The sequence below is a fragment of the Drosophila mojavensis genome, unplaced genomic scaffold, assembly GCF_018153725.1.
Source record: "Drosophila mojavensis isolate 15081-1352.22 unplaced genomic scaffold, ASM1815372v1 contig_80, whole genome shotgun sequence".
In the NCBI taxonomy this organism is placed as follows: Eukaryota; Metazoa; Arthropoda; class Insecta; order Diptera; family Drosophilidae; genus Drosophila; species Drosophila mojavensis.
In genome coordinates, this window is record NW_025318906.1 from 5732501 (window position 1) to 5746796 (window position 14296).

Here is a 14296-nt window from a genome sequence, read left to right on the forward strand (position 1 = left end):
TTGAACATTTTCTTAAAGAGTATTTAAAATGCAGCACAACTGATAATTGAAATATTCATACAATATAAATAGAGAAAAAATATATACACACATATATAATCGTATATATACATATATTTTATAATGATCATTGAAAAAAACTTGATTAGCAAATTGAAGCAGCGCTTGACAAAGGTTTGCTCCAAATGTCAGGAGTATATTTATAGCTAATATACCATATTAGTTGTTCAGCAGATGTGATTATAGCAACTCTTGTTTTCTGTATTTTTATAGGTTTCAGTTAGTTGAGTTGGGTTTGATGTCAATGCCATTGTTAAGATTTTGGTTTGGTTTGTTTTTAGTTATGTGTTGTGTGTGTGCAGAGTCAACGAGTGTAACTAACAAGTAACGGGGCGGGCAGGCTCGCTTTTGGCCATGGTCAATTCTATCTAATTAACGAGCACACACTTGAATTTTATGCATGCGTTATGTGCTATAAAGATGTATGCCATAAACCATTGCCAAACCAACAACAGCAACGCGTGAGTGTGCTATAAACATAAATTCAAAACGGACAAACGAATCCGACGGCGGCTGCCGCTTGCTGCCGCTTGCTGCTGCAGTTGCATCACGTTCTAGACTGCATGGGAAATCTGCAGGCAACAGCTAAAGCAGCAACAACAGCTGAGAGTAAACAGCAGAGGCGACAACAAATACAGTTATTGAGCAATGGCCAACGGTAGTTGTTGCTCTTTATTGAAAGAAGCTTTTGCCGAGCAGCAGCAGTAGCAGCAGTGGCAGCGGGCGCAGCAGCCGCACGACTGATCGTTTACTTTGAGCGGGCACAGCCAATTATCGAATGTAAACAAAAACAAAGCTGAGAAATCTGCTTGCATGAACCTCTGACCGGGAGAAGCCAAGCTTAGCCGCTAGGCAGCGACGCCAACGCCAACGGCGACCACGACGTCGACTGCAACGTCTTTTGCATACTCGTGAGCCTCTCTCTCTCTCTCTCTGTGTGGCGCTCAGTGAGTGTGTGTGTGATTGTGTGCGTGTGCACTCAGCTAGTTTTTGGGCGATTTCTGTGTCCGTGTGTGTTATAAACTAAGCAATACATGTACAAGGCGTTATATAGCTTAGTCTTTTTCTCATCGTATTCACTTAGTCGTTTTCTATTTGGCTGGTATTTTTTTTTTTGTCGTATATTTTTGAGTGCGAGGCTCTTTTCCTAATTGTCAAGCCGAGTTTGTTCAGTTGGTGTTTGGCATTCAGAGCGCGCGTACGACTATGCGAATGCAGATCGCTTGGACATTCTAAATATATCCTGATAAACAAAAAACTTAATACTTAGGAAGTGTTATAGTACATAACTGTCTTTTGAGTGAATTTTGGATTATTGAAAAAAGGTGTGCTTAATTTATGTGTAAAGCAGTTAGTTCTAAAAAAAATCTAAAATTATAAATTAACAGTTAACAATTCTTGTAATATTTTAAAGTGTTGTGCTTCATCCTCCTGTTCTCATTTAATATCAAGTGCTTATAAGATCTAAGTACATTCCCGGCATTTTTTATATTAATTGCTTTTCCATCTTGCATTGACATCTTTGGCTTGGCTCAAACTGGTTGCCCAACTCTTGGCTAAATAACCAAAAAATTGCAATTGAACAAGTTAGCAGCGTCGGCGTCTTATTTTATTTTTGGCAAAAACTATACTTAACCTGTCGCATTCCCATGTGCTCCATGACATCAGGTGGGGTTTTCTCACCAACTCCAGTTGCTAGCTTAGCCTTTTGTTATACTCTATAACAGAAGCTGTTTAGACAATAAAAATTTAAGCTATGTTTACTTATTACTTATTATATGTACTGTATAACTAAAACTGGAATTGCTTATAAAGTAGTAGCTTTTTTAATTATTAATTGAAGGCTAACAATTCTACTCCGTGACAAAAATGCTTTAAAAGTAAATAGACTCTATCCTAATACTGCAAGCCTTGCTCAATAGATTTCGATATCTTTCAGTCTCTTCCGAATCATATTAATATAACAATCAGTAACTCAACTTGGCCTTCGTTTCAGTTTTCTGAATCTATTCAATCAATTCGTAAACAATACCGCAAAGGCGGTTTTTCTTGTCAATAAAATTGATATAGATTTTGATAGATTTATAAATGAACAACATCTAAAACAGATCTTAAATAACAAATTTCAAAATAATATTTTATTAAAAACTTATAACTATAAACAAATAAAAAACTTATAATAAAAAAATGATCAAATCGATAAATATAAATAATATAAATATGTAAAAAATTAAAAAAAAAAAAGCTTAAAAAACTATATAATAATATTTAATAAATAATATATATATTTTTTTTAATATATACAATTTATTTATTTAATTTAAAAATTCACTGAAATTTTCATATAAATTTGATTAACTTCCTGCTTTGTTTATTAAAAGCATTCGCATAGAAATAATGTCTAGTCACATTTAATTTATATAGTAATCTCTTTAATCTCCTGCTAATAAACCGCTCATTTATTACGATTCGACAAGCTCAGCTCTTTGTTGTTATTGTTATTTCTCTTACTTTAAATCACGCCTAATTTAATTTATTGCATTACAATTCTCATCGAATCTCGATTTGAAGAGCATCAAGTGGCAGAGTCTGTAAACGATTCGCTGCAAGCACTTATATATTGTTTATTCGTGTTTTATCTGGGAAATCGTTGCATGCACATCTGACGTCGTCAACGACGACGACGACGCGCAGCCTCTCAACGGCAATCAAAGCAGCGGCAACAATGCCAAGAGAGCCCAGGCTGACAGCAACAATTGCAATGTAAATCGCTTCGGAATGTCAGTCGACACGTATAGAGATATATGTATATGCATTTATCTGTTTATAAGTCGCCAGAGATTTGGTTGCACGTCAACGAGGCGCTCTGAACCTCTTAGCTTTGACTGACCCGTCACGTTTGCATAAATGTGTTGTTGTTGTGATCGTTGGCGAAATGTAGTCTACCTATATATGTATATATATACATACATATATAATTTTCTATTTCATTTGCAGTATTTCCCCCTATTGCCTTTGAAAAGTAATTTCGATCGTGTTGGCTGTTGTTTATCGGCTTGGCATCAGAGACCCTACAGCTAAAAGTTTAACTGGGCTAAGCGAAAGCCTAGCCTGAGATGTGTAACAGTTGGCCAATAGCAGTGGCAGCAGCTGTTAATGCTCTAAGGGCCTATTAAATCACTTTCCAAAACACGTTCGTTGCCTAAGTCTTTTATTTTGTAGCTGCATTCTTCTCGCAGCGAACGGAGCCATAAAACGTAACATGTCTAATTGCTGTGATCTTGGCCCGACGTCTTAGCCATTCTTGTCGGCCAATGCTAAAGCTATTAACAGTCTTTCCATTTGAAATCTTTAAAATCAAGCGATCGTAAAACAACAGCTAAACGAATCTTTAATGTCAGCTCTTATAAATTATGTAAAAGCTCATTATATTTATGTTTGTTTTTTTTTTTTTTTTTTTTTTTTTTTTTTTTACAATTACCTTTTGGCATTATGAAGTTGAAGTTTCTTTACATAGCCCAACAGGTTTCGTTAGATTTTGAAGGACATGCGCACAGTCCAGTTAACAAGTCGACGCCCAGTTTGGCGTTAGCGGAATCGCTCGACTGACTTTACAAGCTCACTATCAATGGCAGCCAGGCTGAGCGCTTTGCGCCACAGCTGCCTCGGCTAATTGGCCCACATGTGCCGCATGGCGTATACGCAGCATGCGCGCCGAGTGTTAAATTTGTGGCCAGTTGGACTTGGTGGTTCGTTGAGTTGCTCATGAAGCATGTCGCCATGTTGACAATCGACGAATTGGTCGCCGACCACTTGGCAGTTAACATTGAGGGCAGTTGGCTTATAAGCCACTCGCTCTGTGAAAACCAGTTGATCGCTCAGCCAAGATCAACAATGATTATAGTGCACTTGGTTAACGCCATTTATGCCACGACGAGGACATTAATTATAATTCTACCCAATTCTTGTTCGTAGCTCTAGCGATAAAATGTCGACAAAACCTAAATTTAATTTCGAGAAGGAGGGCACCCTGACGATCGGACATGTCGACGAGAACGAGGTCGATCGCGTGGCCGAGAGCTTCAAAGGACGCAGCCTGTTCATTACGGGCGGCACGGGCTTTCTGGGCAAGGTGCTGGTGGAGAAGCTATTGCGGTGAGTACAACGGGGAGCTAACGAAAATATGCCTCAGCTTATTTACTTGTATATGTATATCAACTTTAATAGGCACACCTGCTTGACCTGAGTCTTGGGATTCACATTTACCTTTAGTTGAGCCCAAAGCAAAGTCTAGCAAATAAATATGATCTAATATACACAAAAACTTGAAATTTCTAGGGAAAAACATGTGAGTTTAAGTACCAAAGACTTAAATACTCTGGTACCTATCGTTGCCATAAAATCGATCAATGCACCATGAGAGGTGAATATAGTTAATACATGCAATGCATGTTTGGTTATTAAGATCTATTGAAAGATTGCAAAATTTTAAAACGGGAAAACGTTTTCAAGGTAGCATTGCTAAGTTTCATAAGTCAGCTAGATAAACAGAATTTATGATCGCTTAGTTCAATCACCGATTGATGCCAATATTCAAGTCGACTTAACGCTTATGATCTAAAGACATTAAAAAATAAAAATAAAAAAAAGAACCTGTAGTGAGGTAAAACATTTAACACTTCTGCATGGCACCGATGCTGAAATACTCTAGGAAACTTCTAATATTCTAGATATTCATTTGGGTTTATACTAAGTGCCATTCGCCGAAACTTTAAATGTATATTTCATTTGTGTAACTTTTGACGCTTGCAAGACAAACACAATATGCCCACAGTTAGGGTATACAAATGATATAAACTGCAAGTTAATATAGCTCGTATCTTAGGCTAGGTTTAGACTATAAAAGCTGCGTGCTTTAACCTAGAATAAAAAACTAGCCGTTGCATAATAAGCGGCATGTCTAATAAATTAAATTTGGCCATAAGTGGGCGGGTGGGTTAGCTGGTTGGCTGCGTTGGCTAACAGCTGCCGTAGCAACAGCCGCAGCCGGCACACGTGACCTCAATAATTCTCAATAAACTGAGATTATGCGTTATTAATTTTTGCAGCTCGTGTGGTGGGCTAAAGCGCATTTACTTGCTCATACGCCCCAAGAAGGGCAAGGATTCGCAGGAGCGCATTAAGGATATATTCCAGAATGTGGTAAGGCAAAATGACTAATGAAACTGAATTAATAAAACTGGATGCGAGGCTAATGCAACCCTATCAATTGGCCAGCTTTTCGACCAGGTGAAGCAGATGCGCGGCGAACAGCACATCTTGAACCAGGTGGTGGCCATAGCCGGAGATGTGATGCTGCCCGGCCTGGGCATCTCTGAGAAGGATTTGGAAACGCTGCGCAACGAGGTGTCCATTGTGTATCACTGCGCAGCGACAGTGCGGTAGGCATATGGATATATGCCCCCTGCAGACCTTTTCTTAACTTCTCTCATTCCTATTCCATCTCAGCTTCGATGAGCCCTTGCGCAATGCCGTCTTCATGAATACCCGTGGCACTAAGTACATGCTGGAGCTGGCTGGCACTCTGAAGCATTTGGATTTCTTTGCCTACTGCTCGACGGCCTATTGTCATTTGCATGTGAAGACTTTGTATGAGAAGCCCTATGATCCGCCGGCGAATCCTCACCAGGTGATTCAGGCATGTGAGTGGCTAACCGACGAGGAGGTGTCGCTTATCGAGCGTAAGATTCTGGGCGATATACCCAATACTTATGCGTATACCAAGTCCCTGGCCGAGGCTTTGGTTGTGGAGAAATTCAGCGAATTGCCAGCTGTTATTTTGCGTCCATCGATTGTCATACCCATTTGGAAGGAGCCCATTCCTGGCTGGACAGACAATATCAATGGACCCACGGGACTACTGATTGGCGCCGGCAAAGGTGTCATACGCACCATGTACTGCAACTCCTCTGGCTATGGTGACTTCTTGCCCGTCGATGTGGCAGTCAATGGCATTTTGGTTGCCAGTTGGCGCAACATTACGGCCGGCACGGATCACACGAATCGTGTTGCCCACATGACCTCCTCGAATGACATTAAAGTCTCCTGGGCAGAGATTATTGAGCTGGGTCGTTGGGTTATCGAGAACAAGGTGCCGTTGAATGGCGTGGCTTGGTATCCAGGTGGCTCCATGAAGTCCAACTACTACATTCATTACATCTGCATGGTTCTCTTCCAATGGCTGCCAGCTCTGTTTGTGGATGCGTTGCTCTTGCTTTTCCGATATCCGCCTGTGTAAGTGGACTATATCAAGCATAGCTAGGCTAATTAAAATTTCATTTTATTGAATCCCTAGTCTCTGTCGGGTCCAGAATCGCATTACAAAGGGTTTCGAAGTGTTTGAGTACTATGCGAACAACGTTTGGAGTTTTGATAATTCAGAAGCTGTTAAATTACGAAAGTTAATGAATAATAAGGAACGGAAAACATACGTCATTGAGAAGATTGATCTGGATTTGATAGACTATTTCACCAATTGCGTTCTGTGTGCTCGTCGCTTAATACTGAAAGAATCGGATGAATCGATACCCGCGGCCAAGCGACATATGAAAATGTAATTTCTGAAATTTTATTATGAGCGTCATTTATTAATTTTTAACTTTGCTTACAGCATGTGGTTTGTGGACAAGCTGTTCAAGTGCATGTGGCTCTTTGGCATCCTATATATGCTCTATAGATGTTTCTTCGCCAGCTAAACTCAGTTTCACATTAAGTTTAGTTAAGTGCTGGAGACCAAAACCAAGACCGATTGTTACTTTTTGTATGCCTATAAGTTGTTTAGCTTTAGTTGGTGCTGTTTAGCTGTTTAGTAATAAGTTTTTGAATGGAGAAAATAAAACATTGAAATATCAAATCAAAAATACACATATTTGAAATTTGGCGCCTTCGATATGGATTTTTAGCCCGAGGTGCTTATCGATAAGTATCTGAGTGCAGCCCACCAACAGTTGGCGTTCGATATATCGATAGCGGCAGTTGGTCTAGCTATCGCATGTAGATATTCCTTAGTTGTGTACACACTTTTTCCCAGCAGACCAACAAATTCTGCGCTTGCAATATACATCTAGTGAAAACTTAAAACAAATTAATCAACATGTTGGGCCGCAGCAGTGTAATTGCACGTAACTTCTCCCAATCGATGGTGCGCTATGGCGGCCATGGTGGTATTCCCGGTGAGGTAAGCAGCTATTGATCGAATGGCGTATTCCTCTTGTTACATAACTTGCACAAACGTAATCCTTAAGGAAAATCAAATGCTGATATCACATTGCATATCAATATTTCAATTATAGAACCTGCCCTTCAGCCTGCAGAACAAGTATAGGATCACAGCTCTGTTCACCGTCGGCTGCGTGTTGGGCTTTGGTGCGCCCTTCCTGATCGTTCGTCATCAGCTGTTGAAGAAGTAAGTGGCATCCGCAGCCCCGACAGCCGCAGCCACAACAAAAACAACGATCTGCATAAAATAAAAACGTGTAAGGTTAGTTTTTATTTATATTCCAATTGAATTTGTTGGACAATTTTCTAATTTTTGTGCATTGTTTTTGCAGATTACGTTGTTGTTTGTTGTAGCCGCCACATGTCGGTCAATGTGTTGCAGTTTTTACCTTTAAGTCAAAAGTTTAAACCGTAATAAAGTTACCCAAACCTGAAACACAAGAATGTTGGATGTTTTCCCTTAAGTATAAATATAAATATAATAAGTAGGCTTTGTTTAAGGGAGCGATAATGTATACATTTGAATTCATAGTTGACAGACATTATTCATATTTCGTGTTGAACGTATCGCATCAGTATAATTTCTAAAATATCAGACTTTAATTCTAAAAACAGTTTATTTTTCGATTCATAAATATGTTTGCTCTACGCGCTGAGGTACGCAAATTATATGCGCCTCTCACTCGCCAAATGTCCGGTTATCCCGGTGGCGTTCCAGGCTTGGTAAGCTCTAGTATATGTATATCTATATATACGATCTGCAACTGAGCCTCCTCCTATCGCAATAGAATCTGCCCTTTCGCCGGGCTCTTGAGAACCCAGTGCGTTTGACTATATCTTGGTTAATTTTGGGCATTCTTGGATTTGGTGCTCCATGGCTGGTTGTTCGTCATCAAATGCTGCGCAATGTCACAACTGAGCCGTAAGCTGAGCAATAAGTATTGTCAGTTAATAGTTTATTAATATTTTAAATTCTACAGCTCTGAATAGACTCTAGACATTATGAAATAATAATGTTTGGTGTTCCTGCAAAAGAAGTAGCGGTTTATTTGAAAAAAAAAAAAAAAAAAAACAGTTACTCCTTAACACATGCGTATTATAAATAAAAATGGAATTGCACATCTAACATTTTATTTCGTTTCAATTGGACAAATATAATTTAGACATAATTCTAAATTCAGTTATTGTCGATAAAGTTCAAAATAGATCACCTGTTACAGGTGACATGATCATAGAAATTCGTTAATTCACTGAATCGGTTATTGTTCACAATTCTTCTCGGCCACCAAAATCGTATTCCTCTTGCACGGGCGCATCGTCACAATATTTGGCCTGAGTCGAGCAGATTTTAATATCCAAATCGTTGCCCAGCTCTTCCGCTTGGAAGGCTTTAAGAAATACCTCTTCATTATCATCGAGCACCTCTAGACAAAAGTGGCCCAGACTTTTGTTTAGATCACCATCCTGTACAAAATCAACGAGCGACGATTCTGGATTCATTTGGCCGTTGACTATCATTTTGAGTAGCGCAAATTTGCCATTGCTCTTATAGGTGGCCTTTAGATAGTCATCCATCTTTTCACCTGAAAAATGGAGATGGTGAATATGATATCTATACAAATATATATCATAGGGGCTACTCACAAATCTTTTCCATTAGCTCCGTTAGAAACATTTCTGATTTAATGTAGCGCACGCGTTTGCTAATGGAATTGCCATGGGCATCCAGTCGAAAGCCGCTTACGTCTACCATCTTGTTGGCATCCTCTTTCGCTATGGCATCCTCAAGCTCCTGCACCGTTGCCTTGCACACTGAGGGAAATCGGTTAGTAATTGCCAACAGGTTGTCTTGTCTCGTTCGCCTCACTTACCATGGCATTTAACTTCTTTTGATGTAAAGCTGTAGCTGTGCACTTGAGCAACGGCTAGCAACAGAAAGCAGCATAATATTAAGTCACTCATTGTATTCATAATTTATAACTATTTATAATTTACAATTTATTTCTAATTATTACTGTTCAACTGTTTAAACCACGTCAGCACAATTTAAACTGAGAGCTCCGAGTTGAATGATAATTGACAGGCCGACTCGCACTAATTGTGGCGACAGCTAAAGCGACGACAATCCCAGCAAAATGATTTAAGTTAGTACTTCAATGTTTTGCTAGCCGCTCGAATTTAGTAGATAAGAATAAACGCGGTTGCTACCTCTCTTCCAAAATTATCAACAATATAACAAGAGTTTAACAGTGGTGTTTACTGTAAAGCGGCATAATTGAACATTTTTCTAACCTGTTGTTAACAGCGAGCAGCTATTTTTAACAGAACTTCGGCAGTACTAGATTCTTAGAAACATAAAATTTAAAAAAAATATATCTTGCATTTCTTTTTTATGAATTTGTAAATAAAATATAGCTAAATTTAATTAAACACCTATTAGTGTCACATTCATTTAAATTTTAACAGCTATCACGCAGCTCTGTTTCTAATGTTAAATAACAGCACAGAAAAGTGATCAGCTGTCATTTAGTTTTGGTATTTTGCCAGTATTTTAATTCACACATTTAAATTGTTGGCGGCCTGTGTTTGCTGGCGAAATTGTATTCTCTTGCATAATTTCTCTCTCCTAGGTTCTGCTGTGAGATTAAAGATAATATGTAGTATATGTTTGAAATGCGCAATGCTGATAACTAAAGGCTCAGTGTAAATAAAGTAACTCTCGCGAGCGGTTCATCGAGACGCTATTGAGGCAAATATTCAACAATTAGAAAATATAAAATAAAGCAAGCCGAAATTGTTGTAACTGTTGTTGTTGTTGTTGCTGCTGCTACTGTTGTTCCGGCCGGTTTCATTTGTTAGTGTAACATAACACTTAAAGCATTTTGTAAATTAATGCCCACGACACTCGCAATTCAGTATTAATTCCAATAATTTTTTATTAAACAATTTCGTTTCGAGATCACGTATAATTGGCGTTAATTGATCGTGTGTCTGCGCTCTGCTCTGTGTTTGTATCTGAAGACTGCGGCTGTGCAATGAGCATCGTAGACACAGAAGCACATTCTCTTCTCTCCTGTGGTTCAGTGCTTGTGTTCATTTAATTGATAAGAATAAGCATTTGTGTGCACAGTTCATTGTGGAATTGTATTTGCTTAGCTATATATTTAATGTGTGATAAGTCAATATGCAAATTAACGTTGGCAAAATTTCATAATTTATTTAAGAATGAATTCAAGCTTTTGCTATCAATTCATTTGCTTTCCTGATCTACAGCCCATGTGTCCATGCGTCGACAGCTCTGACCCAAAACTCTGGGCAAATGCGATAAGCGTGCCCATTAAAGTCTTTCAAAATCAAATAAACATTAAATTCGCGTGAAAAGTGAGAAGAAACAAAAGTAAACAATTCACAGTCAATTCTGCGCTGTCTGTTGGTGCTGCTGCTGATGCTGCTGCTGCTTTTGAACTTTAAGCTAAAAGTTCGTTGAAATATAATTGATTAAAATATACGAGTGCATGAAGCACATCTACGCTGGCGCCATCTATGAGCCGGTTGCGTAAACTGCCGACAGCCGGTAATGTGGCACAGTTCATAGCAAGGCGATAATCAATTGAAAATGTGACGACAGGTGGGAAAGGAAATGAATGAAATGAAATACCAATTGCTGCCTAAACTGAAATCTGAAATACCTATGCTCATTTGATGCATAGGTATTTCATTTATATGTTACACTTTAATTCGTGTGTTATACCATCAAAACCGGCAATAGTACACTCTCCAATAACCGAAACCGCATCTTCCTGGCATGTACAACTGGCTTATTTGCGCATCTTACGCTGCGAGATCTGACTCTGGTTTGCCCGGGTTTGTGGACAGGATCTCATCTTGACTCACTTTCTGAACCTCCTGTACGCCAGCTTGCTGAAGATCTACTGGCTTGATGGCAGCGTATACCAAAGTCAAGGACATGAGTACAGTAAGCACCAGGATGAGCTTCATGGTTGTTGTAGTTTTTGCTGAAATTTTCCTCAATCGGTATAACTTCTGACTTGTAAAGACAGTGAACCAAAGTATTTTATACCTGAAACACAGATTTGTCTCTATAAATATGTATGTATCCAGATAAGTCAGGGGGCTCTCAACAGAGTACTAATATTGCTGGTCAAATACGGAAAGATTAAACGGAACATTATTTAATTTATTTAGCTGGTGTTGATCTGCTTATGTAGGTCATGAAATTTTCGGTACTTTAACTGGGATCTGATTTCGGTATATAGAAGAATACAACATTTCTTTCTTAACACCTGTCGCTTTTAGGAGGAGGAACATATTCAACAGCTTAAAGTCTTCTTCATGTTTATCCGTTGAATCACCATTGAGTCTCTATAGATGTGTATAGCGATTGGATTCCTGATCAAATCCATGTACAGAGATTTCAATACTTTAAGTTATCGAATATATTTAATACACTTCAGATATATATAAATGTGAATACATATTTTATTCCAAGTAACTCAACGTCTACAAACACACACAGCCTTATCATTACAATAGCCGCCGCTCTTGCCTAGCCCAATGCAATGCACAGCACAGGCTGAGTGATTCACACTGAAGCCGCTTAGCAGATCGCATGTGGCACGCTTTAGCCGACTGTGTAACTCCTGCTGAGTTGGTTCCACGGCCCCGGGTTCGCGTTCATCGAGTGAGTCCTGTGGCAAGAGTTGTGCCTGGGCGAAGTAGACCACGACAGCCAGGAGAACGCCTAGGTATACGATGAACTTCATGGTTGCTGCTAAATGCTCCAGATAGACTTTCGGCTGAGATACTATTGATGCTCATTGAGACTCACACAGTCTTTTATATGCGGGAAAGCGCGACCTTATCTGGGTTCATAAGTTGAGTTCAGCTCAGGGTGTTCCCAAATGGGGAAGTCTTGCAAAGGTACTTTATAAATTCATATTGCTTTGAGGAGTGTTGATAAGAGCATCTACATATATACATATGTGTATGCATGTATACATGCATGTATTTATGTATGTATGAATATATAACGAAGCGTAAACTTAACAAGATCTAGACTGTATAGAATATTTATCGAAATTTCGCTGGAGCGTGCAAAATTTCTTGTATAAAATAATTTATTATTCTTTTTAAGAACTGTGCAATTAATTTGGTTTGAGTTTGTTTTGCTTAACACAAGATTGTTCTACTCGTTTAAGATTTAAACAGAGCATATTGGTTGGCTGTGATAGCTGTTTGTTGCAGAGACTTTGGGAATATACTCTCATCTATACAGGCGTCTTAGGCTTTTGAGTGGAAATATAACTTTATTTTCTTATGAAATCTTTATTAAATCAAATCGGCAAAAATAAAAATACTCTTAATAGGGCAAGGTATATATAATATATTACCAACAGCAAGATGGGTTTCATGGTTCCAATAGAGTCTTTCACATCCGCAAACTTTCTTACTGTATAAGCAGCTTTAGTTCTTGAACGAGTATCATGCAATCGTTTACATCCATATTCAACGAAATGCTTTGATTTTCCACTACAATGCTTAATTGTTTTGCAAGTGCGCAGATTCCAATACCAAATCCAAATCAAATTGCGACTTCGATTGAGATTGCGATTTCGATTCTAATACTCTGCAGCTACAGCTATAGATACAGATACAGATACAGATACAGATTTAGCTGCAGATACAGCTATAAATGCGCAGCTATAACAAATCATTTCAGCCGAATTGTAGCTTCAAGAACACAAACAAACAAACCCAATAAATAAGAAGAAGCATCACAGAATGATTAGTTAAGTACACGAGCGGGCGTAATGTTTGTCTTGTCTCTGTATCTTTGTATCTGTAGCTGTATCTGCATCTGTATCTGTTTCAATTTTGGGTCTTTTTTTGTTGTTTGTGTGTATGTGTGTGTGTCTGTTGATCAACATCGAAGTGGAGAGGGGGGACTATCAAATGCGTCTTCATCGTTGTCCATTGGACTGTGGCTATTATTATTATTGACACCGCTCGAGTGGTTTCTTCTTGTACCCCTTTATTGAATGGACTCCGTGTTACAGTCTCTGCCTCTCTGTGTGTGTGTGTGTGTGTTTACCTTTGTTATCGACGTTGGTGTATTGAATTTGGCGTCATACTGTCTGCCAGTCGCTGTCTGAGCCTACCAATGCACACACACACACACACACACACACGCACACACACACTTTGATATCTATAGCATGTTCGGCTGGCCATAAAAGAAGACCACAAAAAAAAAGACTACACAATGGACTGAAGGGGGTAGAGAGCGGGTCAGAGGCAAGGGCCGCTGCTTTTGCCGTCACACTGTCTGGCAGGTTTCACACACACACGCACACGCACACAGTGACAGGTACATGGACATGGGCACCGGCCGGCGGGGCAGCAACAGCAGCAGCAGCGGCAGCGGCTGCGGCAGCAGCAGCTCTATAAATCACAGACGTGCGACTGACTGCCTGGCAGGCAGGAGAGGCAGGAGCTCTGTGTGTCTCAGACCCAGTCTCAAGCCCAGTCCCAGTCTCAGTCCCAGTCCCAGTTGCAAGTACATAGCTCACGTTTTTCCTTTTCTTCTCCTTTTATTTAACTTCGTTTTTCGTTTTTTTTTTTTTTTCGCCTTTACCTTTGCTTGGGCCACAGCTGGCTCAGAGATCGCGTCGCTGATCCCACCAACTGGCAGTGGCTTCTTTTTGTTTTAGGCTCTTTGGCTGAGGCGAAAACCTCTTCAGATATACAAAGGAAGATAAATTTCACACTCGCACACACATGCAGAGAGAGTGAGAGAGGATCGCTGTGCCTTTATGCTAAGCGCTCGCTGTCCAGGCCAGGCCAGGCCAGGCCAGACCGGACCAGTATAAGCAGGCATAAAGATAAGATATGGCAGTAGACACTGCCAGACATTGTGGCGACATCGACGATATTGTCG

At 39.5% G+C, this 14296-nt stretch overlaps 5 protein-coding genes across 6 annotated transcripts; 3 read left to right on the top strand and 2 right to left on the bottom strand.

Annotated features, from left to right (window-relative positions):
• The first annotated feature begins 1226 nt into the window (after positions 1-1226).
• LOC6578866 (putative fatty acyl-CoA reductase CG5065) lies at positions 1227-6980 on the top strand. Its single transcript, XM_002004729.4, has 7 exons — positions 1227-1385; positions 4036-4215; positions 5169-5262; positions 5338-5501; positions 5569-6354; positions 6416-6673; positions 6731-6980. Exons 2-7 carry the CDS (start codon positions 4049-4051, stop codon positions 6813-6815), a joined length of 1554 nt encoding a protein of 517 aa, XP_002004765.1. The 5' UTR covers positions 1227-1385; positions 4036-4048; the 3' UTR covers positions 6816-6980.
• A 142-nt stretch (positions 6981-7122) lies between these two features.
• LOC6578867 (cytochrome c oxidase subunit 7C, mitochondrial) lies at positions 7123-7779 on the top strand. Of its 2 annotated transcripts, none has more exons than XM_015163350.3 (3): positions 7123-7297; positions 7413-7600; positions 7671-7779. In XM_015163350.3, exons 1-2 carry the CDS (start codon positions 7214-7216, stop codon positions 7527-7529), a joined length of 201 nt encoding a protein of 66 aa, XP_015018836.1. In that variant the 5' UTR covers positions 7123-7213; the 3' UTR covers positions 7530-7600; positions 7671-7779. The 2 variants fall into 2 exon arrangements, with proteins under 2 accessions (XP_015018836.1, XP_002004766.1); XM_002004730.4 differs by having other exon boundaries at positions 7413-7595.
• Positions 7780-7870: 91 nt separating this feature from the next.
• LOC26527550 (cytochrome c oxidase subunit 7C, mitochondrial) lies at positions 7871-8367 on the top strand. The gene is made up of 3 exons (XM_015163351.3): positions 7871-8061; positions 8127-8260; positions 8319-8367. The coding sequence occupies exons 1-3, from the start codon at positions 7975-7977 to the stop codon at positions 8326-8328; spliced, it is 231 nt and encodes a 76-aa protein (XP_015018837.1). The 5' UTR covers positions 7871-7974; the 3' UTR covers positions 8329-8367.
• An 85-nt stretch (positions 8368-8452) lies between these two features.
• Positions 8453-9591, bottom strand: LOC6578868 (protein seele). Its single transcript, XM_002004731.4, has 3 exons — positions 9210-9591; positions 8983-9150; positions 8453-8921 (listed from the first exon to the last, which is right to left on the bottom strand). The coding sequence occupies exons 1-3, from the start codon at positions 9307-9309 to the stop codon at positions 8605-8607; spliced, it is 585 nt and encodes a 194-aa protein (XP_002004767.2). The 5' UTR covers positions 9310-9591; the 3' UTR covers positions 8453-8604.
• Positions 9592-11820: 2229 nt separating this feature from the next.
• LOC6578869 (defensin) lies at positions 11821-12179 on the bottom strand. The gene has a single exon (XM_002004732.4). The coding sequence runs from the start codon at positions 12120-12122 to the stop codon at positions 11853-11855; it is 270 nt and encodes an 89-aa protein (XP_002004768.1). The 5' UTR covers positions 12123-12179; the 3' UTR covers positions 11821-11852.
• Positions 12180-14296: the final 2117 nt, after the last annotated feature.